The sequence below is a fragment of the Lissotriton helveticus genome, chromosome 10 (assembly GCF_964261635.1).
Source record: "Lissotriton helveticus chromosome 10, aLisHel1.1, whole genome shotgun sequence".
NCBI classification, from domain to species: Eukaryota; Metazoa; Chordata; class Amphibia; order Caudata; family Salamandridae; genus Lissotriton; species Lissotriton helveticus.
In genome coordinates this window covers 237,646,302-237,673,934 of record NC_136071.1, presented here as the reverse complement: position 1 = coordinate 237,673,934, position 27,633 = coordinate 237,646,302, and the positions used below count along the sequence as shown (strand labels likewise).

General features: G+C 43.9%; 1 protein-coding gene across 1 annotated transcript in view; it reads right to left on the bottom strand.

The window, feature by feature from the left end:
• Positions 1 to 27,633, bottom strand: part of PEMT (phosphatidylethanolamine N-methyltransferase) — a 1,176,780-nt gene that overhangs the window by 386,775 nt on the left and 762,372 nt on the right. The window contains exon 5 of the mRNA XM_078665209.1: positions 19,328 to 19,439. Within this exon, the coding sequence (XP_078521335.1) occupies positions 19,328 to 19,439 (112 nt within the window). The remainder of the gene's footprint in view (positions 1 to 19,327; positions 19,440 to 27,633) is intronic.

Here is a 27,633-nt window from a genome sequence, read left to right as displayed (position 1 = left end):
GGGACATGATGCACTTATAGCCAACAATATACTTTGACCGCGCAATGGACAATGACACTCTTGCAAGAAAGCAGAAAGGTCTTTTGTCCCACCCATCCATACTCAAACATCCAAAATACCTTCCTAGATGACACTCACTTTCTTCTTACATTAGCTCACACAAACTAAGGTGAACCTAAACACTAAACACCTTGTTACCAACCATGCACATCGTAGACCCTATGAGCCATATGTACGCTTACACACAAAGACTTCCTCAAATTCCAAACAAAAGGTTGCCCAGATGTGAAAGCGCTACAGTGCCATACAAGTGCCAATAACATAACATAGCATCATGACACCAGTTCTTAGCCAAAGGCATTTATTCATTGTCATTACTATTAGAAAAAAAAGAAGCTGGACTACAAGGATATCTTTTTACAAAAACATTTTTTTTTTTAACAATTCTTTTTATTGAAACAAAGCATCAGTAAAAATAACACAGTACAGAAGATTAATGTCATATTCAATACATCACCCACGGGGGCAGAGGAAACTAGAGTACATACACCTCAGGAACCTTACGGGGATGGGGGCACATCAAAAACGGCATTCCTAGGTGGCACACAGATCTCTCCTCTATATTTTTTCCAGGGTCCCCATACTGAAGCTCATTTTCGAGGGCGGCCCCTTGCCATATAAACAGTTTTTTCCCGGAACATGCTCCAAACTAAGTTAACAAAAACAATTTTAAAGCATGTTTCCACCTGGCTTTCAAGCTGGCAAGTGCAAGCTGTTGTCATTGCTCTATTTTGCCTGCAACTTACAGGTGGGGATTCTTGCCTAAGCAGAGGTCCGCCAGGTGGATTCTTGGCACAGCCAGGCCTTCAAGCAGAGCAGCAGACAGTCACCTAGACAAGGGATGATGCAGGAACCGGGCCTTCAACCAGGGCCAGGGACTGCTGAGGGATCCACCACCTCTTTGCATGCCACAAACATCAGGCGGTGGGAGAGTCCATGAATAGCCATTGCCGAGACAGAGGGTTATGCTGGGTGTCTACTGTCAGCTGTAAGTTGAGGAGGCAAGTCCTACCTGTCCTATAACAACCTCAACTCCTTTACATTACAGCATAAGAGTGTGAGGCCTAGAGCCATAAAAAAGAAGAGTAATTGTGTTATCTAACATTTTATCTGTCCGCATCATTAAGAATCATGTATGGCATTACCAGTAATTGAAAAGTTAATGCCACATGGTGAACATTAATGCCCTTTCAATGATCTTGAAGACATCGTTAGCAACTTTTTGCTCTAGAGCACATGCTATAATGTTTTTGGCAGCTATTCTGCAAATTACCAAGCAAGCCCAAATTATGTCGAAAATGGCTGCTGGGAACGCTGGGACAGGCTCAGCCCTGCCCCCTTCTTTACTGCCAAAAGTCATAATGGGAGGCTAACTTGGGTAAGCAACCATTCTGTCAGACTTAGAGAATGCAATCAAGGATGCATACCAGTAACCACAATGGCTGGCAGCATGCCTGTCTCTGGGCTATTTCATAACTGGGTGAACCTAAAAGCAAGATGGAGGAGGCATCCTAAAGTCCAAGTCAAAGTCAAGGCCTCTGTTACTAGCAAGATATTTTAAATAGAGCCTTGTAGCCTCTAGCTAAGAAAGAGAAAACCAACACAGGCCACATTTTGATTTGGAACACAATACACTTTGTACTGATTATTCAAATTGTTTAAAATAAAATATCACCAATCAAAATATTCAAATAAAATTTGGCTAAGTATTATCTTGCCCGATGATGTGGAGAACATGGATTAATTACAAGTAACATTTCCTTCATCATTGAACCTGCACTGACATTCACAAATGTAGGCTAAAGTAGATAGCTTACCAACCATAACATGCGGTTTCCATGTCTTGAACGGCAAGATAAAGCAAAATGTATTTACCTGCCCAGCAGGACCTCAACAAAAGAGACTCCTTCAAGCAGCTTGAGCAACCACTGTGATGTATTCCTATAGGTTCTGTATCGATCCCCCTATTCCTGACCCTGTTCTGGTTAACAAGTTAACTAGCTGCCATCCCATGATGCAGAAACCGTTATCTGATGAAGCCACACCACGGCACAGGAACGTGTTATCTGATTAGGTCATAACGCTTGCCATCTAATTAGACAAGCGATATTCCTCCAGCCCCTGATAAGGCATACGGAGTTCTCAAAACAAATCAAACCTATGACAACCTGGGAAAAACCCTGCGGCCATTGTTTTGATTTCATCGAGAACTTCAGCAAAAGAATGTGCTAACGACCAAGTCGTATGACATCCTTATTGACGTATCTATGTCCATCCTTACGTCAATCTCGGCACCTTACAGGTATAAATATTACCGGTATTGCCTTAAGCAAACACACGCGGTGGTGACGAGATCGGAGCAGCCAGACTTGCCGAAGCCCAGAGCAGAGCAGACCCCGCTGGCGCAGCCCCGCCTTCCTGACGCGCTGAGAACGAGACGCTGCTTTCTCCTGCCGAGAAATCCAGCTCCGGCGCTTCCGGGTAGCCCTCGCAGGCAGCCTGGAATATCGAGACCAGAGACGAGAGATACCATCCCTCATTCATCCTAGATTCCAGGTACAGAACTGAATAACCCCTTGCAGAGAATTCTTGAGTCAGTCACTTGGCAAAACAAACTTAACTTAAACTGCTACTTTCTATTCCTGCCCACGTATTAGGCTTAGGTCAGGTACACTGGGGTAGGCGTAGTTAGAAACACCAGTTGAGTACGATTAGTCAAATGTATATATGTATGTATCTATTTTATCCATTTTAAAACACCTTATGGCTTAGAAACCATATAAATGTTTTTACAGTATTATTTTATACTTCTGCTTTTATTGTATGCACTTTACTTAACCATAAGTATTGCAATAATATCGATCCATTTCTCTTGTATGAGAAAAGAGACTGATCAATAAATAACATCTTTTATTGAACACGCCCGTCTCTTCCTTTTCTCTACAATCTGGTGAGACTAAGAATGCACGTACTGACTGAGTAAAATAAGTTGCCTTTTGTTTTCACACGACTCTAGAGATACACTCTTGATTAGGGGAGAGCAAAGTTGTCATGTTCTATGGTTGTCAGAAACTAAATCCCTTCTTGTCTATCCAGGGAGGTTCAACTCCTCCTTGCCTATTCGAGAAAGTTTCTAGTGAACTCTGAGCTAGCTGGCAAACCCAAAACTTTAAGTCTAATATCGACAATAGAAGACCTAGTTAACGTCTGGTCTAGGCCTATACTATTGAAGGTATTATTCCAATGCGCAGAGCCTATTGGGATAATAGGAACTACACTACATGGCGCCCAAACGTTTGGAAAGGCGATAAAACTAACGCAAGACATTAGAGTAACTCAGTCGTGCTTTTTCACTCAGACCCCTTTTTTCCCATAATACTCCAAAGACGTCTGGAGTGGGTGAAAGGTCATATCCGCCAAACCTCGCAGGAGGAAACTCATATGTATGGTTCTTGGTTTAGTCAACGTTGAAGGATACACTGTTCCAAAATATTGTGCATCTAATCTTTGTTTCCATAAGAAACCTGATCTGCAAACAAACGAAATAACCTTCCTGTCGGTAAAATGGCAGAAAGTGATGATGAAAGAGAAGCAGTTAGAATAGCTACTGAACTCGTAGCAGCTGATAATACTATGCAAGACGCAGACCCCAATATAATACTCATCGCGGTCAACGTAAGAAAATCTATAACTTTAAAACTTATAGAAAATGGACTGACACCTAGAGGTGGCACAGTCATATTCGTAATAGAGGCACACGAATATCGGCAGACAGAGGTATTCTATTCATGGATACACTTTCCAGCAGCGAACGCTGTAACAAAGCACTTCCACTATTACAAAACAGAGGATCCTCCTAATGAGTACACTCCTTTCGAGGAGGTGGAAGTACCACTTAAATTTCAAGAGCACCTGCTCTTGTTTAATGGCGCCCTAAAACATAATAATCACATCACCAGGCTCGGTCCATTAGGTAGACCAGGAGCAACGTGGCCGGTCCTAGCCGGATACACACCACATCCAGACATCGATGGGATGTCTGCAGCAAACCTTTTAATACAACTAAAACAATTAATAAAAATACATAGACAATTAGTCCAATATGTAATGCGGACTTCAACAATCCAACCAGCAATTAAAATTCCACAGCTGACCCCCCATCAGGGGAACACAAATAAAATTACACCACAGAACATACAATCCCGCCTAGGTAAAGTACCAGCTAAACGGGAACAAATACCATTCTGGTTAGCACAAAAAATCACCCAAATAGAGGCGGTGTTTCCAGACACCACCCCGTTGGAAAAATACAGGATTCTGACTATCTGTCTTCCAATGGGAATCGCACCACACGTGGAGGACTGTGACATTTGGGGTACAGTCTTTGCTTCCATTTACACAAAAACGCATGGTGTTCCATCCATCTCGGTAATACCAGATGTGCTAAAACAAATTCAAGATGAATACGGTCCAGAACCTGCTTTAACTCTTGGTATGAAATTACTAAAAGACTTCAAGCAGGTCTCGGCAATACTATTAGCCAACATAAAGGGAGAAGCAGCAAACGTGGCGATCCGCCAAAGGTTAAAAGAAACAGATATAGCAGACCAACCAGCTGAAATTGCCAGAATTATAGAAAAATCCTATGAGGAACTAGGTAGAGATAGTTTAGGTGGAATACCAGTAAAACCCCGACTGATTGAAAGTCCTGAAAAAGTATTTTTTAATAATAATTTAACATCACAAAAAAAGAGCTGGGATGGAAACAAACAATCCAATCCTAAAGAAAAGAAATTCCAGTCCAGAGGAAGGTCTCCTCGGCGGAGAGAAAGGTCTCCAAACCAAGGACACAGGTCTCCCCAAAGTGAGCCCTCTGGGAAAAAATACAACCTTAGAAATAGGGATAATATAAAGAAACCTGATAGATATCAAGATTTTGATACACGTCCCTCTCAATCTTCTCAGACTTCCTCGCAGAAATCGGAAAGAAGAGGACGATCAGAACAAAGAGAAGAGCCCGCCAAGTCCAAAGACAAGGAGCCTGCTCATCTAAAAAAGAAATTACAATTTCCAAAAAAGAAGGTAGCCAGTATTAAAGTAGTTAACAATGCCGAGAATACTGAGGACACAACTGAAAAACGGAGAATGGGCTCAGACAATGCTAGACAGCGCAGCAGAAGTGAGCATAGCTCGCAAAGTCGTTATGAATCATCTGGAGACAGTGGACACGAATGAATACCTTCAAGTGGAAACTGCAGACACCAGAGTTAGCAAACCTCACAAAATATATGAAATAACTTTACGTATAGAAGGGGATAAGACTAGAAAAATAAGGGGACTATTTTGGGATAATCTCTCCAAGGGCTATGACATCCTTCTAGCTGAAAAAGACTGGCCACCAGAGTTTGTCAGGGACTGCCCTCATGGCGAAGAAATAATTATGCCTGCCTTCTCAAATCATATCCCAATTCATAAAAAATACACACTTGCCAGAAAGTGGGCAGTAGCTCAAGCTCCTGCTTTATATAAAAATCATGTAGGATGGGATGAGGACTCTCCTCCTCACAAAATCCAGTTAAAAACACAACCTACTGCACAGAGACAGTATCCAATTAAGCAAGAAGCTAAAAAACAGGTAAAAGAAATCCTAGATCAATTAGAATACCAGGGGGTGATTGAAACTTGCACCTCACAAATGAACAACCCTTTGTTTCCTGTCTCCAAACCAGACAATTCATATCGTCTAGTTTTGGATTACAGACACCTTAACTCATGTTGCAAAACATTTGCAGTGCAAAACTCGCATAGTGCTGCACTAATGAATAACATAGTGCGCAAAAAATACAAAACAACATTAGACATTTCTAATGGATTCTTTTGTCAAAACATAGCACCAGAGAGCAGATATTTGTCCGCGTTCTCAATAAATGGCGCTCAAAAACCAATTCTGTCGGTTACCTCAGGGGTTCAAGAACAGCCCAGGATTATTCTCAGCGAGGGTAACAGAGTTACTACAAAAATATGATGACGAAGCATTATCTTATGTCGACGACATATACCTAACAGATGATGACTTGGATACTCACTTGAAGAGAGTGAACCCCATAATACTTGGGTTCGCAGCAGAGGGTTACAAATTCAACTTTAAAAAATCCAGAATTGCCCATCTAACAGTCCTGTTCTTAGGATATGAATTATCAAGTGAAGGCAAAAGCCTGGCTGACAATTTCCTAGAGAAATGTGCCGTACTCCAAGCACCTAGAACACTAAAAAACCTACAGTCAATTCTAGGCTTCCTAAATTTCGGAAGAACATACATTGTAAATTACGCAGAAAGGGTCAAACCCCTTTATGATCTAATAAAACCAGATTTTAAAAGAACCAATTGGACTCAAATACACACAGAAATTTTGAGATCCTTACAAACAGACATGTTAATAAAAACAAAATTAGAAACACGTGATAACACACGCAATCTTGTGATTCGAGTCATCCCAGGAAGATGCGGATTCACATACCTGACCTCTAATGAGGGAAAAAAGGTACCAATTGCATCCAAATCACACTTGTACACAGAAGCTGAAAAGAAGTTCAGCATTAAAGAAAACATTGTTCATGCAGTTCAAACCGCAATAGCTAGAGAAAAAGATAAAGCTGACGGTAGACGTATCACAGTCAGAACAGCAGAATCAGCCTTTGAGGCATTAACAACACCGTGTAATTTACCAACAACAGCATTGAATCCGGAATGGATACAATGGGTGAATTCCATTACAATGGACAAAGTAAACTACTACTTTGATCCAGAGCTAGAGGAACTAAAAAATCTATAATATGAAAGAACATTCCCTCTGCCAATCGACATTCTGCCCTTACGACAATACGCTTGTGTAATCTATACAGACGGACATGCTCAACCCTCCGTTTGGGGAGAACAAGCATACAACCCCACATGTGAGATTACAAAAGAAGTGTGGCGCGGAGGTAAACTAAGACCTCTATTAACAAAAACACACTCAGTAGAAACTAATTCAGAACAACAGACTGAAATAATAGCATTGAAAATGGCGCTAGATAATGCGGATCGCGAATTCCCGACACTTATAGTGTCCGATTCATATTACTGCGTCAAATCATATAACAACGATTTGCAGACATGGATTCAAAACGGTTACAAAGATGACACAGGTGCAACAACAAAGCAAAAACTGCTTTGGGAACAAGTAGTTCTTTTACAAAAAGAACTACCAAAGACTCACGTGATACATACACTGAGTCATCAGCATGATGGCGTTCACGTTGCAGGGAATTCATTGGCTGAGACAGCCACAGCGGTAGCAACTAAATCGGCTTCCGTAGCTAGGAAAAAGCGTACAATAAAATACATTGACGGTGAAACAGCGCTGGCGGTGAGAACGTCATCAAAAGGCGACTGCTCAGCGCTACCGATCAACTATCCACTCAATTATACATACATAATCGATGCAAACTCCGTCCCTTTTGCTCGAATCCCTGGAGTGGGGGATAGAGTAATTCCAAACATGGACAGGAGAACCTTGTTAATTGCAGACGCACATATGGGTGAGGGTCTCGGACACCTCAAACTAAAAGATTCTCTGGAAGAATTACAATCAATGTACTGGTGGCCAGGCATGAGCCTGCAGCATCACATTTTTGTAAAAAAATGCCCGGACTGCAACAGAGATCGCAGTGGCGAAAGAAACGGTATACTACCGTGGCGTTTCACTCCAGAAAGGATCAACAGTGAAAAGCAAAGCGTCCGATTAACATATACAGGCTAGTTTCCACTTATAATGTAGATCCCCAGCACTCGGCTGACGTCTGGACTGTTATACAAAGATTTGCGAGTCTAAATGGCATATACGCTAGGAGCATGCTACGTTTGACCAATGTTTTCACTTTAGCCCTCAAGCCTGTGGGGAAACATGGCCAAATGAGCATAGCACAGCGGGATTCTTCTCACTTCCTTCCTGAGGGATACGGGATGGTGTAAAGAAAAAACAAAGGCATAAAGCTATCTATAACGGAAAGGATATTAGGTTCGGGAGCTGGGTGGGTAAAACATCTAATAAGTGTCCAACGTAGTCTAAATAACCTGCCAAGAACTTCTCTGAAGGGATTCAGTCCGTACGAATTATTGTTTGGAACTAGGATGTTAGTCTTAGATCTCGACAGTCAGACTTCAGTGGTAAAGGAAAAAAGCTTTGATATCAAAGATCGTTTGGCTATTTTGCAGGACTTAAACGAAACAAGAAAAGACCTGAGCAACATAAAGTTGAAACAGCAGCCAACAACCACTGAAGAACCACCACCTGTCCCAGCAAGACCTGTCTGGATTCCAAAAGTCGGGGATCTAGTCAGAGAAAAGATCGCGGTAAAGAAGGAATTTGGGCCTTCTTACAGAAAAGCAGTTCCTGTCGTGTCTATCAACGGGACAAGATCAGTTGAACTACCGCCGCTTGCTGGTAAAAAGGAGAACCGAGTTGTATCCATCGACCTGGTAAAACCACAATCATGTGGCCGATAACAAACAGTAGGCCAAGTGGACTCCCGATAAGTAGTAGAACACCAAGGTTTGCTACAAATACAGAGGTCCAAACTAAGAGGCTAATCACATTCGAAACGCCTACAGAACTACAACAAGGACTGTGCAACAATGCAATGGAACTTAAACCTCTGAAAACCCAAATAAAAACATTTAGTAGAGACACACCAACCTACAATGAAGTAACAAACGAATATGCAAGAAACAGTAATCCTGAAGCAATTGGAACAATTGACAGAACTGCATCCGGCTACTTCATAAACTTTGATGATTTCTCTGAAGACCTCAGTGAATCAAAAACACAGCCATCAACAAAAACCTTTAAAGATAAAGCTAAAGAACTTTTGAAACAACTGAAAGAAACATATCTAATTTCTCCATGGATTGAATTTTGGGTGGGCTTTGGTGCATTTATCCTCATACTTTGGCTCATCATGGTACTAACTTTGGGACGCTTCATTGAGGGAAAATATGCTAAAATGGACACAGCAAGTCAGAAAATCAACTTGATCCTCAAACCACACACATCTTCACACGTCGAGAAAAGAGAACTTTCTTCAGTCAACTTCACAGCCAATCCTATACCGGGTGGGGTAGCATGGGACAATACTGACTATGAAATTTATGGTCCGGTCGAAATCCTGAAATATCCACACCAAATCAAGATCTCATTGAGTGACTTTGTAAAACCAAGCTCATTTGCTGATGATTGGGACTTTGAAAGTATAAATAATATGATGTCTGACTTAGTGATGTCTGCTAAATTTACCAAACATGATTATTTGCAGGGTTCGTCTAATTATGATAGTATGTACTGTTACAACCACTATGGTAACCATTTTCTACATAAATCTGCACAACCTAGAAATGTTTTAAATTATAATCAATGGGAACATTGTGCAACCCCTCCAAAAGGAAGCTCAAGAACCTTTTATGACAAATATTCATACTTTTCAGGGTTCAACACAAGTAATGCTGAAACATTTTATTTCAAATTGTCGAATAAGACAGGGACAAAGACCATGATAACAAACACGAAATTGATATATTCAGACTCATTTTTTGAACAAATGAATACTTTTGGTTTTGATTATTGGGACAAAAATGTTGAAGTAAAAAGTGTGTGGGGTACAAAAGAATGGCAAGTACAAGGTATAGAATCATTGTTTAGAGCCTGCATGATCCCAGAACAAATTATATTTTTAAATGACACTGTTCAACAAACCACCTGTCTTGGCTTAGCCAAAATCAAAGACTTAAATAAACCGTCTATTCCAAAGCCAACTATGAACAGCAATAGCTCTACAGATGAAGAGATAGACGTAAACTATGTATTAAACCAAAACAGAACACATCCTGATTGGAAACAGTGGTTGATCTGGCCCACAGATACTAATAACTGTCAAGACAGATTCCTGAACAAAACACAGGGGTTCAAATTGACCAGGCCAGACCCTAGATATTCCCAAAGACAACACCCAGGGATAATAACCACCTACAGTGTGGGCAAATTATGCCTTCAATGGCTACAAACTTCCACACTGGAAGAAATTAAGCAACACCTAACTTTACTTACTGATGGTGCTGACTTGCGTGATTTCATTATGGGACCACGCAAACAGCGTCAAAAACGCTTCATAGCAGCCTCTGTATATGCAGCTTACAACGAGGCCTGGAAGGTGACTCAAATTGAGACAGCAGAAAGTATACGGGAAATTGACCGTATTAATTTGGAAAAATCACTTTCTGTAGTGGACAATGGGTTAATGACTCTGTCCTCCAGAATTTTTTCTTTGGACAGCATTGTGTCTTCAGCAATCGACATAATATCGCAAGACTTACTGTTGTTACAACACGGTCAGTCTCAATTGCGTTCCATTGTACAGCTTGGCTGGACGTTACAAAATCTGCGTTCAGGCTATGTGCCTTGGCGTTTAATCAACACAACGTCACTATTCAATATCTTTAACCTTACTGATAAACAAATCAGTATGGCACAAAAGGGTGCTGATTATACAATCCTGAGCATTGAGAAACTCGAGAGATTACCAGTGACAATGTCAGAACGACCTGTCAGTGAATGGATAATACATGGGATAATTAATATTCCGATATCAACCTTCAGGTTTCAATACTGCCAAAAATATATACAGGCTGGCATGTACGAAAAATTGGGAAAAGGGTACATTAAGACAACATGGAACTTGCCCTATTCACATGCATGTGTCAGTAATAAAGGACAGAAAGTGTTTCTTAGTGGCAATAATTGTGCGATGTCACTAAGCGGTACACTTCTGTGTAACGGAATTTGTTTGCATGGAGCCTGTGAAGGGAACGCAAATAACCTTTCATGTCACCAGCTAGGCGCACCTGCAACAGAGATAGAACCATTCTTTAAAAGACTCTATAATGGGAGTTACATTCTAATTGTGGACCGCAGATGTTGTAGTCTTATGCCCGGGACTCCTTATCTCGTAACTACGACTGCGAAGGTCAAGTGCTGTGGACGCTTATTGTTCCCCAGCTCCTTTCCAGACAGGGAGGCAAGGGCATGGCCCAACTTGAAAATTACTTCTATTCGAATAGATACTTTAAGCAGAATGAAAACAGTGCTTCTTCAGACGCCGACCAGGCTCACGTCATCAAAAGAAACGTATGATCTCCTAGTCGCAAGGACGACTGCAGAGATTCACTCATTGTTATCAACTAATTCCCCCCATACATTTCGCAGAAATCCTGAATGAAATCTTAAATATTTCTGATACCAGTGGAGTCTCAAAGGTATTTAAGACAGTATTTTCGATGGCATTAACACCATTCAAAGCCATACTGGGTATTTTTCCAGATTTCGTCCATTCGATTTTTGGCGGACTTCCCCTCATTTTGGGACTAATTGCAGGAATCCTATTCTTAGTCCTTATATTTCGTTATGGCAAACCATGTCACAGACAAAACACCTGCGACAAGGGAAGAAACAATCCGAGCCATTGGATACCGGGACCGGATATCAAAAATCCTGGGACTTTCCCGGCTTAGAGACCTGAACATGACTTGGTTTCTTTCATTTCGACCAATGTGGCATCGATGTGTTTTACCTGTATTAAGGTGCCTGCTGTGCGGAGAAGAATGCGTGTTGGACACCTGTCTGACGCTACAATCAGATGCGCCAATGGATGCAGAAACATTGTTGAGTCCAATAAAGGCTCATGCTTTGTGCTGCCCTCAACGGCTACCAATCCTGATGACGGCATTCGTGGAAACTTCACCACTACGGTTAAGGGGTAGTGAAGTTCAAGATGAAAGCAGCATCGATCAGGTACGACCTTCTGTCAGCAATACTAATCAAAACGTCAATGGAGACAATCATGCGCACGAATGCATGGTTACACCTTTTTCCGAGTTAGTGGAACTCTCCCAGGAAGCTGTTGACAGCTTTTTCGACAGTCTAAATGATATGATGTTCTCACCGGAGCAGAAATAGAGACTTTTGAGCAAGCTAGCACACGGCGTTCCCTGAATTTGGCCTTCAACTAGAATAGCAAAATAACATGAACAATTTCCCCTCCAGTTCACGGACAGCGATTTTTTCAGCAGCCCCAAAATATTTTTACAATTTTTTCGGGACACTAATCTTCTGCTTAAAGTAAGAACTATTCTTAGAGAACTAAAATTTCTATTTTTAGAAACTTTATAGACATTAGCTGCCCGCTGGTATGTTCATAATTATTTTATTCTGTGATGAAATGGTCTCGAACTTTTTTCTTCTGTATTAAGAGCCATTTCATGTGTAAATTCTCATATACCAATTAGCAATAATGTATACATATGCGTGATTACTTTAGCATTATTCTACAGCTTGAGTGCATATAATACATGTGACTGTTTTTTCCGTATATTAGATAATTTCAAAATGCATTTTATGTATTTTGGGGTGGTAAGGTATACACAATACTCTACAGTATGTTTTACTATGCCTAGATTCGTAAACATGGCCATAGTTAGCGTGGAGTGGGTGTGATGTATTCCTATAGGTTCTGTATCGATCCCCCTATTCCTGACCCTGTTCTGGTTAACAAGTTAACTAGCTGCCATCCCATGATGCAGAAACCGTTATCTGATGAAGCCACACCACGGCACAGGAACGTGTTATCTGATTAGGTCATAACGCTTGCCATCTAATTAGACAAGCGATATTCCTCCAGCCCCTGATAAGGCATACGGAGTTCTCAAAACAAATCAAACCTATGACAACCTGGGAAAAACCCTGCGGCCATTGTTTTGATTTCATCGAGAACTTCAGCAAAAGAATGTGCTAACGACCAAGTCGTATGACATCCTTATTGACGTATCTATGTCCATCCTTACGTCAATCTCGGCACCTTACAGGTATAAATATTACCGGTATTGCCTTAAGCAAACACACGCGGTGGTGACGAGATCGGAGCAGCCAGACTTGCCGAAGCCCAGAGCAGAGCAGACCCCGCTGGCGCAGCCCCGCCTTCCTGACGCGCTGAGAACGAGACGCTGCTTTCTCCTGCCGAGAAATCCAGCTCCGGCGCTTCCGGGTAGCCCTCGCAAGCAGCCTGGAATATCGAGACCAGAGACGAGAGATACCATCCCTCATTCATCCTAGATTCCAGGTACAGAACTGAATAACCCCTTGCAGAGAATTCTTGAGTCAGTCACTTGGCAAAACAAACTTAACTTAAACTGCTACTTTCTATTCCCGCCCACGTATTAGGCTTAGGTCAGGTACACTGGGGTAGGCGTAGTTAGAAACACCAGTTGAGTACGATTAGTCAAATGTATATATGTATGTATCTATTTTATCCATTTTAAAACACCTTATGGCTTAGAAACCATATAAATGTTTTTACAGTATTATTTTATACTTCTGCTTTTATTGTATGCACTTTACTTAACCATAAGTATTGCAATAATATCGATCCATTTCTCTTGTATGAGAAAAGAGACTGATCAATAAATAACATCTTTTATTGAACACGCCCGTCTCTTCTTTTTCTCTACAATCTGGTGAGACTAAGAATGCACGTACTGACTGAGTAAAATAAGTTGTCTTTTGTTTTCACACGACTCTAGAGATACACTCTTGATTAGGGGAGAGCAAAGTTGTCATGTTCTATGGTTGTCAGAAACTAAATCCCTTCTTGTCTATCCAGGGAGGTTCAACTCCTCCTTGCCTATTCGAGAAAGTTTCTAGTGAACTCTGAGCTAGCTGGCAAACCCAAAACTTTAAGTCTAATATCGACAATAGAAGACCTAGTTAACGTCTGGTCTAGGCCTATACTATTGAAGGTATTATTCCAATGCGCAGAGCCTATTGGGATAATAGGAACTACACTACACCACTGTATCTAGAGTGTGTGTCTATACCGTAATGTTTGTTGAAGTGGACGGAGTGCAGAACAAATCAAAACATTCACCCCCAGTCAAGAGATCTGGGTTGAATCTGCCATATCTAACACTGAGACATTACTCTATCAGACATCAGTAGCAAATTTGCCTATGTGAAATAGATTCTGGGTTTAGTTGGGTATTTGTGAAAAGTAAACCATTTCCCAAAAAGACTGGCAAAATGTCAGTGCACAAGCTTCTTTGGTGCACACTGTGACTAGTAACTGGTTAATCTTTCGCATTCAAGCTTCCTTCCTCTCTGCCACCTCTCTATTCTGTTGCCTTCCAAACTATCCTTTATTATTTATGACTAGCTGTACCCGGCCACGCGTTGCTGTGGCTCAGTCTGGTTAAATGGAAGAGAAAGGAAATAGTAAGCGCACGTTTCTAATATGTTTAATTTCACAATGCTTGTGGGTATACAATATGTTTTTGTGACTATTGTCTCTATGCGTCCCTTGTAGTTGTTGCGCAGCAAGCAAATCGATAGGCTCTTTTCGGCCTTTCGATTAAAAACACGCACGTATTGTACACAAGCGTATTCGATTCCAAAGCTGTGTATATATAAACACGCGCTAATGTTGGAAAGTGAACCAACTCCTCCCCCCTCCCTCCACCCACTTGCCGGTCTGCCATCCTGAGACCAACTGTCCATCCTAATCGATGTAGACTATTGTCTCTATCCGTCCTTTCTTAATGTTGCAAAGTAAACCAACTCCTCCCCCCTCCCTCTACCCACTTCCAGGTCTGCCATCCTGACACCAACTGTCCATCCTATTATATGTAGACTATTGTCTCTATGCGTCCCTTGTAGTTGTTGCGCAGCAACCAAATCAATAGGGTCTGTTCGGCCTTTCTGTTAAAAACACGCGCGTATTGGACACGCGCGTATTCGAATCCAACATTGTGTATATTTAAACACGCGCTTAATTGAATCCAACGTTGTGTCAAAATTTCAAAGCAATCAGTGAAGAACTTTCGGAGATTTAAGATTTTGAACAAACGAACATTGACATTTTTATGTGTCTGTTCGGGCTTTCGATTAAAAACACGCGCGGATTCAACACGCATGTCTTGGAATCCAACGTTGTGTATATTAAAACACCTGTGTATTCAAATCCAACGTGGTGTCAAAATTTAAAAGCAATCGGTGATGAACTTTCGGAGATGTGCGATTTTGAACAAACGAACATTTACATTTTTATTTATATAGATATTGTTTGTTTTCAGGAAGCCATATCATAGGCCTTGTCATATTTTACCCTTTATTCTACCTCTTGTTGACATGGAAGATACTTCTAAAAAGCTTCTCTACTCCCCAAAATCAGAGAGGATAAACCAACAGTATGCAAATGTACGATCTGTAAATGATTCATATTAATTTTAATTTCATCATATTTTTTTTAGATTTGTTTATCAATTATTCCTTACTATGGTTATTTTTAATATAATTATTTTTCTATTTGGCTTCATGTGTTTGAGCTTGTAGGTTACATTCCTATGAAGTGCAATTTGTATAACATTTTTTAAATTTATAACAGCAGTTCTCTTAAGGTGTAAAGGTTCATTAAGTAATTCTAGGCACTAATACTCAATTGACCGATCTGTTATTTTTAGACTATAATTCTTCTTATTGCTTGTGATCATAGCTTACCTGCCGCTGAAATCTATAAGTCTCCCAAACTGATGTAAGTATAAAAGAGGTATTTTCACACTATTGTCTAAGAAACGATTCTTAGTGTAGTTCCCCTTGAAATATAATGTTGTGAAAGGAGAGTTCATTTAAAATTATTTGAATTAAAATATTTTACATTAGTTTATTCTATATTTTAATTAAGTGTTATCGTTGTTACAATAATACATTGAAAGAATACATTTGATGTGAATTGACAAGTCTTATTTTTGTGAAATAACATATTCACAGTTACTGTTTTCCTCCATGAGCTAATATTTGAAAATAATTGTTAACACTTGTGATTTAATTTTTATGTTTTCCTTTTTTCTGAATGTGTGGTATGCCTGCTGTTCTTTAGTTTATAATCTTGCCAATCATTTAATTCCGGTACAGGGCTGAGGAAGAGGAACCTCCTATCTGTGAAACATATGTTGGATATTTTTCAAGAGCAGCAATTTGAATGCTATCTAAGACTGTTATTTAGGGAAACCCAAGAGAAGTGGCTTGAGATCTATTATAAGGAAAACAACAGACTAGTACCTTTGACAAGTGTTTTGACTGTACAGATGAAAAACCTTTGACGTATGCACGGTCTATAGAATTTATTCTTAAACAATGCTAGTTTATTGTCAATATATTACTTAACAGCAATCTCCTTTGGTGTTTGTACAAATAATTGAACATTCTAGAACTGTAATTACGTTTTGAATGCTCCCCCTATCAAAATGTACCTTTGGCATAATAATTTCTTAAACTATATAGTCAGACTGGGTTACTAAGTGAATAGGAGTTTGGCAAGGACATTGGATTTTTTTCCTTTTTTTCTCCAAAAACCCACTCTTTTAGAATTGTTACTTTAGTTGGTTTAAAAAAAACAGCAGAGCAAATACCACCTTGTGAACCACTGCATGACACCAAGAGTCATTCTCAGCTAGGACCTTTTACAACAGTCAAAAAGTCCTTATCAAGCCGTTTCTACTGAAACCAATGCCAGGAATGTTCAGACACGAGGAAACCAACATACAGTAGCTCAGATAAAAGGAAACCTTTAGGCACCAAATTAGGTGCAATGCCCTGGGGCACTCCAAGTCCAGCTTTATGTCCAACTTCAGTGCCCCATGCCATGCAGACTTTGGTCCATCTCTTAACCGCTCTATGTCCTGCTTCAGCTTCGACTGACCAGCTGTGCCTAAGCCTTTTCTTACTCACTGTTGTGGACAGAGGATATACAACTATGTTTCTGTGCTAGGCTTGTACAGATGTCCCTACTCCAATTACTTGTAAAGGTCCCCAATTGTAATTGATCTTGCAGGATCCAGGAGTTCCTTGGCAACTCGGGATGCAGACTCCGATACAAAGGGGGTTTGGCTTTGAATCATGATGGGCGGAGAGTTAACACACAGGAGATCAGCATGGCCGTTTAAAGAATGCTCCTTTCTGAAGCCCACCGACCCTCTGCAAACGCAACATATGCACCCCAGATAATATGACATGGCTCCTAAAGTCGATTAAGAAATGCAAGAACTCTACACAGCTGATCTTCACAATGAAGTCCAGTTGATCACCTTAAATGCATGCTTATTTACCTGAGTAGGTCCCATTCTTTCTGGAATGCATGTCCTGTTCACAGTGTCTTATTTGTTTTTCATTAGTTCTCATTTGTAATGGAGACTGAACTGTATGTTTTAATCTTTCCTATATTAACCCCCAAGGCAGTACAATCATGAGTCATCCCAACAACCAGCATTTCAGGCAAGCCTTGTCTCAGAAATAGGAAATAATGTGGTAAACCTATTGCAATCACACCATTTGTTTCTTTCAGCTCCAGCGAGTCACTATGTTTCTACATCCCTAGCCTCATCACATATAAAAATCTACTTAGTGACCTGCTCTCAAGATGTGTGTTGCATCTCTTTAAAGCCAGGTAATATGTGATACAAAAATATATTTGAACTGCAAAAACTGTGCCCCTTTAAGCAGATTCAAAACATAGAAACCAAGAACCCTGTTCAAGAACCACCACAATCAAATTAACGCAAACAAATTCCACATGCTTTCATTGTTGCAAGGATCACTGACAAAACTGGACAAATGGACTGGGTATTACCTAAGCAAGCAAATACCTCACAAGTCAGAAAATGAACTATGGATCACTGTCACCATAATATTAATGGACACAGACATGGGAAATCCCCCGAGAGAGTAGATTATTCTGTCTACATGACCAGAGAACATGGAATACGCTCCTCTTTACCATGATATATGAATGTATGTCCAAACTGAGGTGGCATGGTGGGCAAAACACCCATGGGTTGAATGCTACCCGAGCGATTGCTCGTGCTTAGACTTATTGCATAAATACTTCCCATCACCTTGTGTGTGTTTGATGTACTGTCTTATGTGGGAAGGGAATATATGCCCAGGGAGGGGGTCCTATACTCACTGGAAGTATGCTACACCTCACTGCCGAGCCCCAACCAGGGCGAAACGGTCTTGGGTTGCGCATGTTCCGGGTCAGGGAGAACCTTGCCTGGCAGTTCAGTTGTACTGTTCCCACTGGAGCAGGATCAAGACTGATTTGCGTATAGATGGGTCCAAACTGAGGTGGCATGGTGGGCAAAAGAACAATGGGTTGAAATGCTACCCCGAACGGTTGCCAGTGGTTAGACTTATTACAAGCATCCTTCCATCACCTTTTGGTATCTGATGTTCCATTAGACAACAGCACATAAAAGTGGCCCTTATATATTAATGTATTTCCCCAGAAGCCCAGAACAGGAAAAATCCTTTGCATGAACAGGCTCCATATTAGGCACAAATTGTGACCATAATTGTATTAAGTATGCTCTAATTAAGCAACTGAGGGGTTGCTCAAAGGAAGAAGAGAAAGACGTGCAGGCGTTCTCTGCTCCAACACTTTTGACTATAATAGTAAATATGCAGTTCAACTCTTAACAAAGAGATGCACCTCTACGTCCTCCACAGGATATACTGTTTAGTCACTAAATCTACCTGTGCTAGATCCATGGTTGGACTGTTAATCAATTTGCACTTCTGGAAGCAACCTGTATTAGTAAATCCGATCTATTTCTCATTGAATCAAAATGGTACACTCAAGGATGATCTAAATAACTAGTTCTGGCAAAGTGAGTTGGCAGCAAATTACATTTGGGGCAGGTTCTCGCCTTGTTTTTCTACGTGTTTTACAGATTGATGCTAATAATTGGGAATAATAAATGCAAACAATTTTTGTGGCTGTTTCTGAACTTGTTACAAATGCATTATACATGTTTTGCACCCATTTACCACAATTAGAAGGCTGGCTGGTGCCAACACTGAGTAAGTCATAAGAGCAGACTCAATTCTTTCTTAGCAGAAACCACATATTAGCACTAAATAGGGGACAGAAATAGTAATTGTGGCAGTTTTTTCACTACCCTGTATGCCTAAATCACCCTGTGTGATGCGATTTTTAACCATAATTTTGAATGCTTTTGAATGTTGACTGGTTTAGTAGTACACTTGCACGAATCATTCAATAGTCTTTGAAATCCATAACAAGTATTTACTTTTCTCATGGCCACTACCAATGATGTTGCATATTTACTTACATGATCGCCAATCCCAGGAAGACCACCGTGCTCCCCCAGTACATTGGATTGTTCATAACATTAAACGGGAATCTTGTAACCTTCTCCTCCATCAGAATGCCGAAGTAGTCCCCTGGAACAGAAGAAGTATAGGAATAAAAGTGAATTCAAAAGAAGCAAGAGACATTTTGAATGTGTTATAAAAAATATGTGTTGTACTTTCCTAACAGATATTATGAAATCTAATCCTGGCTGGATCATTGCAAAAGAAAAGAAAATATTCAGGGCAAATGAGGATGTAAAACCGTTTAAATCTGTCTTAGTAACTGGGCCACATGGAGCCTCTACAAGTTGAATACGTTCAATTACTCAATATTAACAAGGCCACTTGTAGAGCGCGTGGTTACTTCAAACAAAGTGTCTCAGCGCTAGAATGTTGGCTACGGAGAGAAAAGATGCACACTGAAATGGGAGGAACTTAGGATCTGTCATCGTTGTGATGGAGTAACCCAACCACCAAGAACTAAATCAGGCCCTTAGAAAAATCTGTAAATCTAAGTTTTCATCTTTTTCCTGAAGATCGTTTCAGAGGGGGCTAGCTGAAGTTCCAAGGTTAACGAGTTCCAGATTTTTGGTGTCAGCTGACATACTTCAAGAATAACAGTTCCTAAAGTATTTTTAGTGCAGCTGGAGGGCATCAAAGATATATTTAACTAAAAAATAAGGAAAATGGCAGCTGCAGGGTCAAACTTTGATGCCATAATGGCAACAACAGGGCACAGCTTCTGAACTAAAGTATCCACGTCATGGAACCAGTGTAATCATGCCACCAACTACAGATAGTGTCTGGGTTATTTTGCAACTGCTGGCGTCCTCCCTCAGCGACAAGAAACCGCTTGGTGAACGTGCGCTCTACAAATCACCTTTAACATAACATAACATTAAGGCTGGGGCAAAACAAGATGGATTTGTGGTTTTTCTTATCCAGCCAGCCTGCTCAAGCGTCCCTCTATTTCTGTGACTGCACAAAATAAAGAGGATTACCAGATTGCCACTCCTCTCAATTATATATAGATATAAATCTAATTGGAGATTAAAAAAGTACCTTAATAAATAAATAGTACAATTTGATAATTAAATCGGCATTCATAGTGATGGAATTGTAAGTGTAACTAACTCATTTATTGTTTTCCTACAGTCAGGTTTACAATCGCAATCTCTGCTAATCTGCTGTATCTCTCCTGCGATATCAATCCTCTTTAAATGGATGGCTTCAAACCTGGACATTAGGGGGACGTGGTTGGAAATCTTTCCCCGTCCCTCTGTCCCCGCCACCGGCCCAGCCAACTACAACCACCTGTCAGCACAGTGGGAGCTGTTGCTTGCTGCCGCTGCTCCCAGGAGCCCAGGGCCCTGGTGCGAAGCTGGGAGTCCCTCAGAAGCAGAGCTGGCCGCCATCACCGACCCGAGCTCCGACGATCGGTGGGCTCAAAAGAGTAGCCTGCGGCCTGCGCCCTGATGTGTTGCAGGGCCGGAAGCACTCAGTCTGAGAGAGAGCCCGGATCCGGAGAAGCCTACACCTGTGCGCCCAAGCGAGACGGCGTGGCTGACACACAGAGGTTTGTGTGTACGAGATTGCCGGCCTTATCTTGCGACAGTCCTTAGGACGGCCCTTGGCAGTGCTTGCGCCTGGTGTTTCCCTGGCTCCAGCTGGGGGGGAGCCCTGGGAGCTGACTGTTCCCTGGCTGTTCAGTGTGGGCGGACAGGCCCATGCAGCCTGCCATACCATAACTGTAGGGATCAGCAGTGGTGGCCGGGGTCAGGGAGGGCCGAGGACACGTGGTGGGGCGAACCCCTGATGCAGAAGGCCACATCTACCTGACAAAGCGGGAGCAGTGCCTGAAACAGACAGCCGAAAGCAGCAGTAGGGCTGGGGGGAACAGCCGCTTACACCATCATGTGGCCGCAAGCTAGGCCGCTCCTGGAGGGAGTCAATAGACACAGTTCAAGCGATCAGGCCCTAAGACTGCACGTAGCGAGCTGCAGGAGCCGCATACCCCTCCCTGAACGGCGCATCCCTATGCCGTGCAGCAGGAGTGGCCCCCGTGCCTAAGGGAAACCGGAGCTTGACGGAGTGATAGGCTTGAGATCTGCACCGTTGGGCCAACTTTGGGACTGTTGGTGCTGGGGGAAAGATCAGACAAATCCCCCTACCTGTGAGGAGTGACCCTGCCTCTGCCAGCGGCTACTCGGCCTGAGATGCACACTGTGGGGAGAGCCTGCCTGGAACTGGACACCTTCTACCACGACTCGGCCTTGCGATGCTGGGGCTAGCTGTGCCGTAACTGCAAACACAACAATGATGGACAGAATGTGGATCAATGTCACACATTCACCCCAGTCCAAAGATCTGGGCACAAATCCATCGTTTTTCCACTCCACACCACCCTGGGTTAGACAATGGCGATATGCAAATCAGCGCTGACCCTGTGCCCCATGGGAACAGTCCAGTCCGAACTACAAAAGCCATGTCCTTCCCAGAACGGAAACAAGCATCCGAGGACCGGCCCGGTTTCGAGGTAACACCTCTCTTCAGCCCGGCTAGCTTGATTCAAGTGGTGTGGAGTGCCTGGGACTCACGTCTGAGCATCCCCAGTACACTTAGAGCGGTAACTGCAAACACAACAATGATGGACAGAATGTGGATCAATGTCACACATTCACCCCAGTCCAAAGATCTGGGCCCAAATCCATCGTTTTTCCACTCCACACCACCCTGGGTTAGACAATGGCGATATGCAAATCAGCGCTGACCCTGTGCCCCATGGGAACAGTCCAGTCCGAACTACAAAAGCCATGTCCTTCCCAGAACGGAAACAAGCATCCGAGGACCGGCCCGGTTTCGAGGTAACACCTCTCTTCAGCCCGGCTAGCTTGATTCAAGTGGTGTGGAGTGCCTGGGACTCACGTCTGAGCATCCCCAGTACACTTAGAGCGGTAACTGCAAACACAACAATGATGGACAGAATGTGGATCAATGTCACACACTCACCCCAGTCCAAAGATCTGGGCCCAAATCCATCGTTTTTCCACTCCACACCACCCTGGGTTAGACAATGGCGATATGCAAATCAGCGCTGACCCTGTGCCCCATGGGAACAGTCCAGTCCGAACTACAAAAGCCATGTCCTTCCCAGAACGGAAACAAGCATCCGAGGACCGGCCCGGTTTCGAGGTAACACCTCTCTTCAGCCCGGCTAGCTTGATTCAAGTGGTGTGGAGTGCCTGGGACTCACGTCTGAGCATCCCCAGTACACTTAGAGCGGTAACTGCAAACACAACAATGATGGACAGAATGTGGATCAATGTCACACATTCACCCCAGTCCAAAGATCTGGGCCCAAATCCATCGTTTTTCCACTCCACACCACCCTGGGTTAGACAATGGCGATATGCAAATCAGCGCTGACCCTGTGCCCCATGGGAACAGTCCAGTCCGAACTACAAAAGCCATGTCCTTCCCAGAACGGAAACAAGCATCCGAGGACCGGCCCGGTTTCGAGGTAACACCTCTCTTCAGCCCGGCTAGCTTGATTCAAGTGGTGTGGAGTGCCTGGGACTCACGTCTGAGCATCCCCAGTACACTTAGAGCGGTAACTGCAAACACAACAATGATGGACAGAATGTGGATCAATGTCACACATTCACCCCAGTCCAAAGATCTGGGCCCAAATCCATCGTTTTTCCACTCCACACCACCCTGGGTTAGACAATGGCGATATGCAAATCAGCGCTGACCCTGTGCCCCATGGGAACAGTCCAGTCCGAACTACAAAAGCCATGTCCTTCCCAGAACGGAAACAAGCATCCGAGGACCGGCCCGGTTTCGAGGTAACACCTCTCTTCAGCCCGGCTAGCTTGATTCAAGTGGTGTGGAGTGCCTGGGACTCACGTCTGAGCATCCCCAGTACACTTAGAGCGGTAACTGCAAACACAACAATGATGGACAGAATGTGGATCAATGTCACACATTCACCCCAGTCCAAAGATCTGGGCCCAAATCCATCGTTTTTCCACTCCACACCACCCTGGGTTAGACAATGGCGATATGCAAATCAGCGCTGACCCTGTGCCCCATGGGAACAGTCCAGTCCGAACTACAAAAGCCATGTCCTTCCCAGAACGGAAACAAGCATCCGAGGACCGGCCCGGTTTCGAGGTAACACCTCTCTTCAGCCCGGCTAGCTTGATTCAAGTGGTGTGGAGTGCCTGGGACTCACGTCTGAGCATCCCCAGTACACTTAGAGCGGTAACTGCAAACACAACAATGATGGACAGAATGTGGATCAATGTCACACATTCACCCCAGTCCAAAGATCTGGGCCCAAATCCATCGTTTTTCCACTCCACACCACCCTGGGTTAGACAATGGTGATATGCAAATCAGCGCTGACCCTGTGCCCCATGGGAACAGTCCAGTCCGAACTACAAAAGCCATGTCCTTCCCAGAACGGAAACAAGCATCCGAGGACCGGCCCGGTTTCGAGGTAACACCTCTCTTCAGCCCGGCTAGCTTGATTCAAGTGGTGTGGAGTGCCTGGGACTCACGTCTGAGCATCCCCAGTACACTTAGCGCAGTAACTGCAAACACAACAATGATGGACAGAATGTGGACCAATGTCACACATTCACCCCAGTCCAAAGATCTGGGCCCAAATCCATCGTTTTTCCACTCCACACCACCCTGGGTTAGACAATGGCGATATGCAAATCAGCGCTGACCCTGTGCCCCATGGGAACAGTCCAGTCCGAACTACAAAAGCCATGTCCTTCCCAGAACGGAAACAAGCATCCGAGGACCGGCCCGGTTTCGAGGTAACACCTCTCTTCAGCCCGGCTAGCTTGATTCAAGTGGTGTGGAGTGCCTGGGACTCACGTCTGAGCATCCCCAGTACACTTAGAGCGGTAACTGCAAACACAACAATGATGGACAGAATGTGGATCAATGTCACACATTCACCCCAGTCCAAAGATCTGGGCCCAAATCCATCGTTTTTCCACTCCACACCACCCTGGGTTAGACAATGGCGATATGCAAATCAGCGCTGACCCTGTGCCCCATGGGAACAGTCCAGTCCGAACTACAAAAGCCATGTCCTTCCCAGAACGGAAACAAGCATCCGAGGACCGGCCCGGTTTCGAGGTAACACCTCTCTTCAGCCCGGCTAGCTTGATTCAAGTGGTGTGGAGTGCCTGGGACTCACGTCTGAGCATCCCCAGTACACTTAGAGCGGTAACTGCAAACACAACAATGATGGACAGAATGTGGATCAATGTCACACATTCACCCCAGTCCAAAGATCTGGGCCCAAATCCATTGTTTTTCCACTCCACACCACCCTGGGTTAGACAATGGCGATATGCAAATCAGCGCTGACCCTGTGCCCCATGGGAACAGTCCAGTCCGAACTACAAAAGCCATGTCCTTCCCAGAACGGAAACAAGCATCCGAGGACCGGCCCGGTTTCGAGGTAACACCTCTCTTCAGCCCGGCTAGCTTGATTCAAGTGGTGTGGAGTGCCTGGGACTCACGTCTGAGCATCCCCAGTACACTTAGAGCGGTAACTGCAAACACAACAATGATGGACAGAATGTGGATCAATGTCACACATTCACCCCAGTCCAAAGATCTGGGCCCAAATCCATCGTTTTTCCACTCCACACCACCCTGGGTTAGACAATGGCGATATGCAAATCAGCGCTGACCCTGTGCCCCATGGGAACAGTCCAGTCCGAACTACAAAAGCCATGTCCTTCCCAGAACGGAAACAAGCATCCGAGGACCGGCCCGGTTTCGAGGTAACGCCTCTCTTCAGCCCGGCTAGCTTGATTCAAGTGGTGTGGAGTGCCTGGGACTCACGTCTGAGCATCCCCAGTACACTTAGAGCGGTAACTGCAAACACAACAATGATGGACAGAATGTGGATCAATGTCACACATTCACCCCAGTCCAAAGATCTGGGCCCAAATCCATCGTTTTTCCACTCCACACCACCCTGGGTTAGACAATGGCGATATGCAAATCAGCGCTGACCCTGTGCCCCATGGGAACAGTCCAGTCCGAACTACAAAAGCCATGTCCTTCCCAGAACGGAAACAAGCATCCGAGGACCGGCCCGGTTTCGAGGTAACACCTCTCTTCAGCCCGGCTAGCTTGATTCAAGTGGTGTGGAGTGCCTGGGACTCACGTCTGAGCATCCCCAGTACACTTAGAGCGGTAACTGCAAACACAACAATGATGGACAGAATGTGGATCAATGTCACACATTCACCCCAGTCCAAAGATCTGGGCCCAAATCCATCGTTTTTCCACTCCACACCACCCTGGGTTAGACAATGGTGATATGCAAATCAGCGCTGACCCTGTGCCCCATGGGAACAGTCCAGTCCGAACTACAAAAGCCATGTCCTTCCCAGAACGGAAACAAGCATCCGAGGACCGGCACGGTTTCGAGGTAACACCTCTCTTCAGCCCGGCTAGCTTGATTCAAGTGGTGTGGAGTGCCTGGGACTCACGTCTGAGCATCCCCAGTACACTTAGAGCGGTAACTGCAAACACAACAATGATGGACAGAATGTGGATCAATGTCACACATTCACCCCAGTCCAAAGATCTGGGACCAAATCCATCGTTTTTCCACTCCACACCACCCTGGGTTAGACAATGGCGATATGCAAATCAGCGCTGACCCTGTGCCCCATGGGAACAGTCCAGTCCGAACTACAAAAGCCATGTCCTTCCCAGAACGGAAACAAGCATCCGAGGACCGGACCGGTTTCGAGGTAACACCTCTCTTCAGCCCGGCTAGCTTGATTCAAGTGGTGTGGAGTGCCTGGGACTCACGTCTGAGCATCCCCAGTACACTTAGAGCGGTAACTGCAAACACAACAATGATGGACAGAATGTGGATCAATGTCACACATTCACCCCAGTCCAAAGATCTGGGCCCAAATCCATCGTTTTTCCACTCCACACCACCCTGGGTTAGACAATGGCGATATGCAAATCAGCGCTGACCCTGTGCCCCATGGGAACAGTCCAGTCCGAACTACAAAAGCCATGTCCTTCCCAGAACGGAAACAAGCATCCGAGGACCGGCCCGGTTTCGAGGTAACACCTCTCTTCAGCCCGGCTAGCTTGATTCAAGTGGTGTGGAGTGCCTGGGACTCACGTCTGAGCATCCCCAGTACACTTAGAGCGGTAACTGCAAACACAACAATGATGGACAGAATGTGGATCAATGTCACACATTCACCCCAGTCCAAAGATCTGGGCCCAAATCCATCGTTTTTCCACTCCACACCACCCTGGGTTAGACAATGGCGATATGCAAATCAGCGCTGACCCTGTGCCCCATGGGAACAGTCCAGTCCGAACTACAAAAGCCATGTCCTTCCCAGAACGGAAACAAGCATCCGAGGACCGGACCGGTTTCGAGGTAACACCTCTCTTCAGCCCAGCTAGCTTGATTCAAGTGGTGTGGAGTGCCTGGGACTCACGTCTGAGCATCCCCAGTACACTTAGAGCGGTAACTGCAAACACAACAATGATGGACAGAATGTGGATCAATGTCACACATTCACCCCAGTCCAAAGATCTGGGCCCAAATCCATCGTTTTTCCACTCCACACCACCCTGGGTTAGACAATGGCGATATGCAAATCAGCGCTGACCCTGTGCCCCATGGGAACAGTCCAGTCCGAACTACAAAAGCCATGTCCTTCCCAGAACGGAAACAAGCATCCGAGGACCGGCCCGGTTTCGAGGTAACACCTCTCTTCAGCCCGGCTAGCTTGATTCAAGTGGTGTGGAGTGCCTGGGACTCACGTCTGAGCATCCCCAGTACACTTAGAGCGGTAACTGCAAACACAACAATGATGGACAGAATGTGGATCAATGTCACACATTCACCCCAGTCCAAAGATCTGGGCCCAAATCCATCGTTTTTCCACTCCACACCACCCTGGGTTAGACAATGGCGATATGCAAATCAGCGCTGACCCTGTGCCCCATGGGAACAGTCCAGTCCGAACTACAAAAGCCATGTCCTTCCCAGAACGGAAACAAGCATCCGAGGACCGGCCCGGTTTCGAGGTAACACCTCTCTTCAGCCCGGCTAGCTTGATTCAAGTGATGTGGAGTGCCTGGGACTCACGTCTGAGCATCCCCAGTACACTTAGAGCGGTAACTGCAAACACAACAATGATGGACAGAATGTGGATCAATGTCACACATTCACCCCAGTCCAAAGATCTGGGCCCAAATC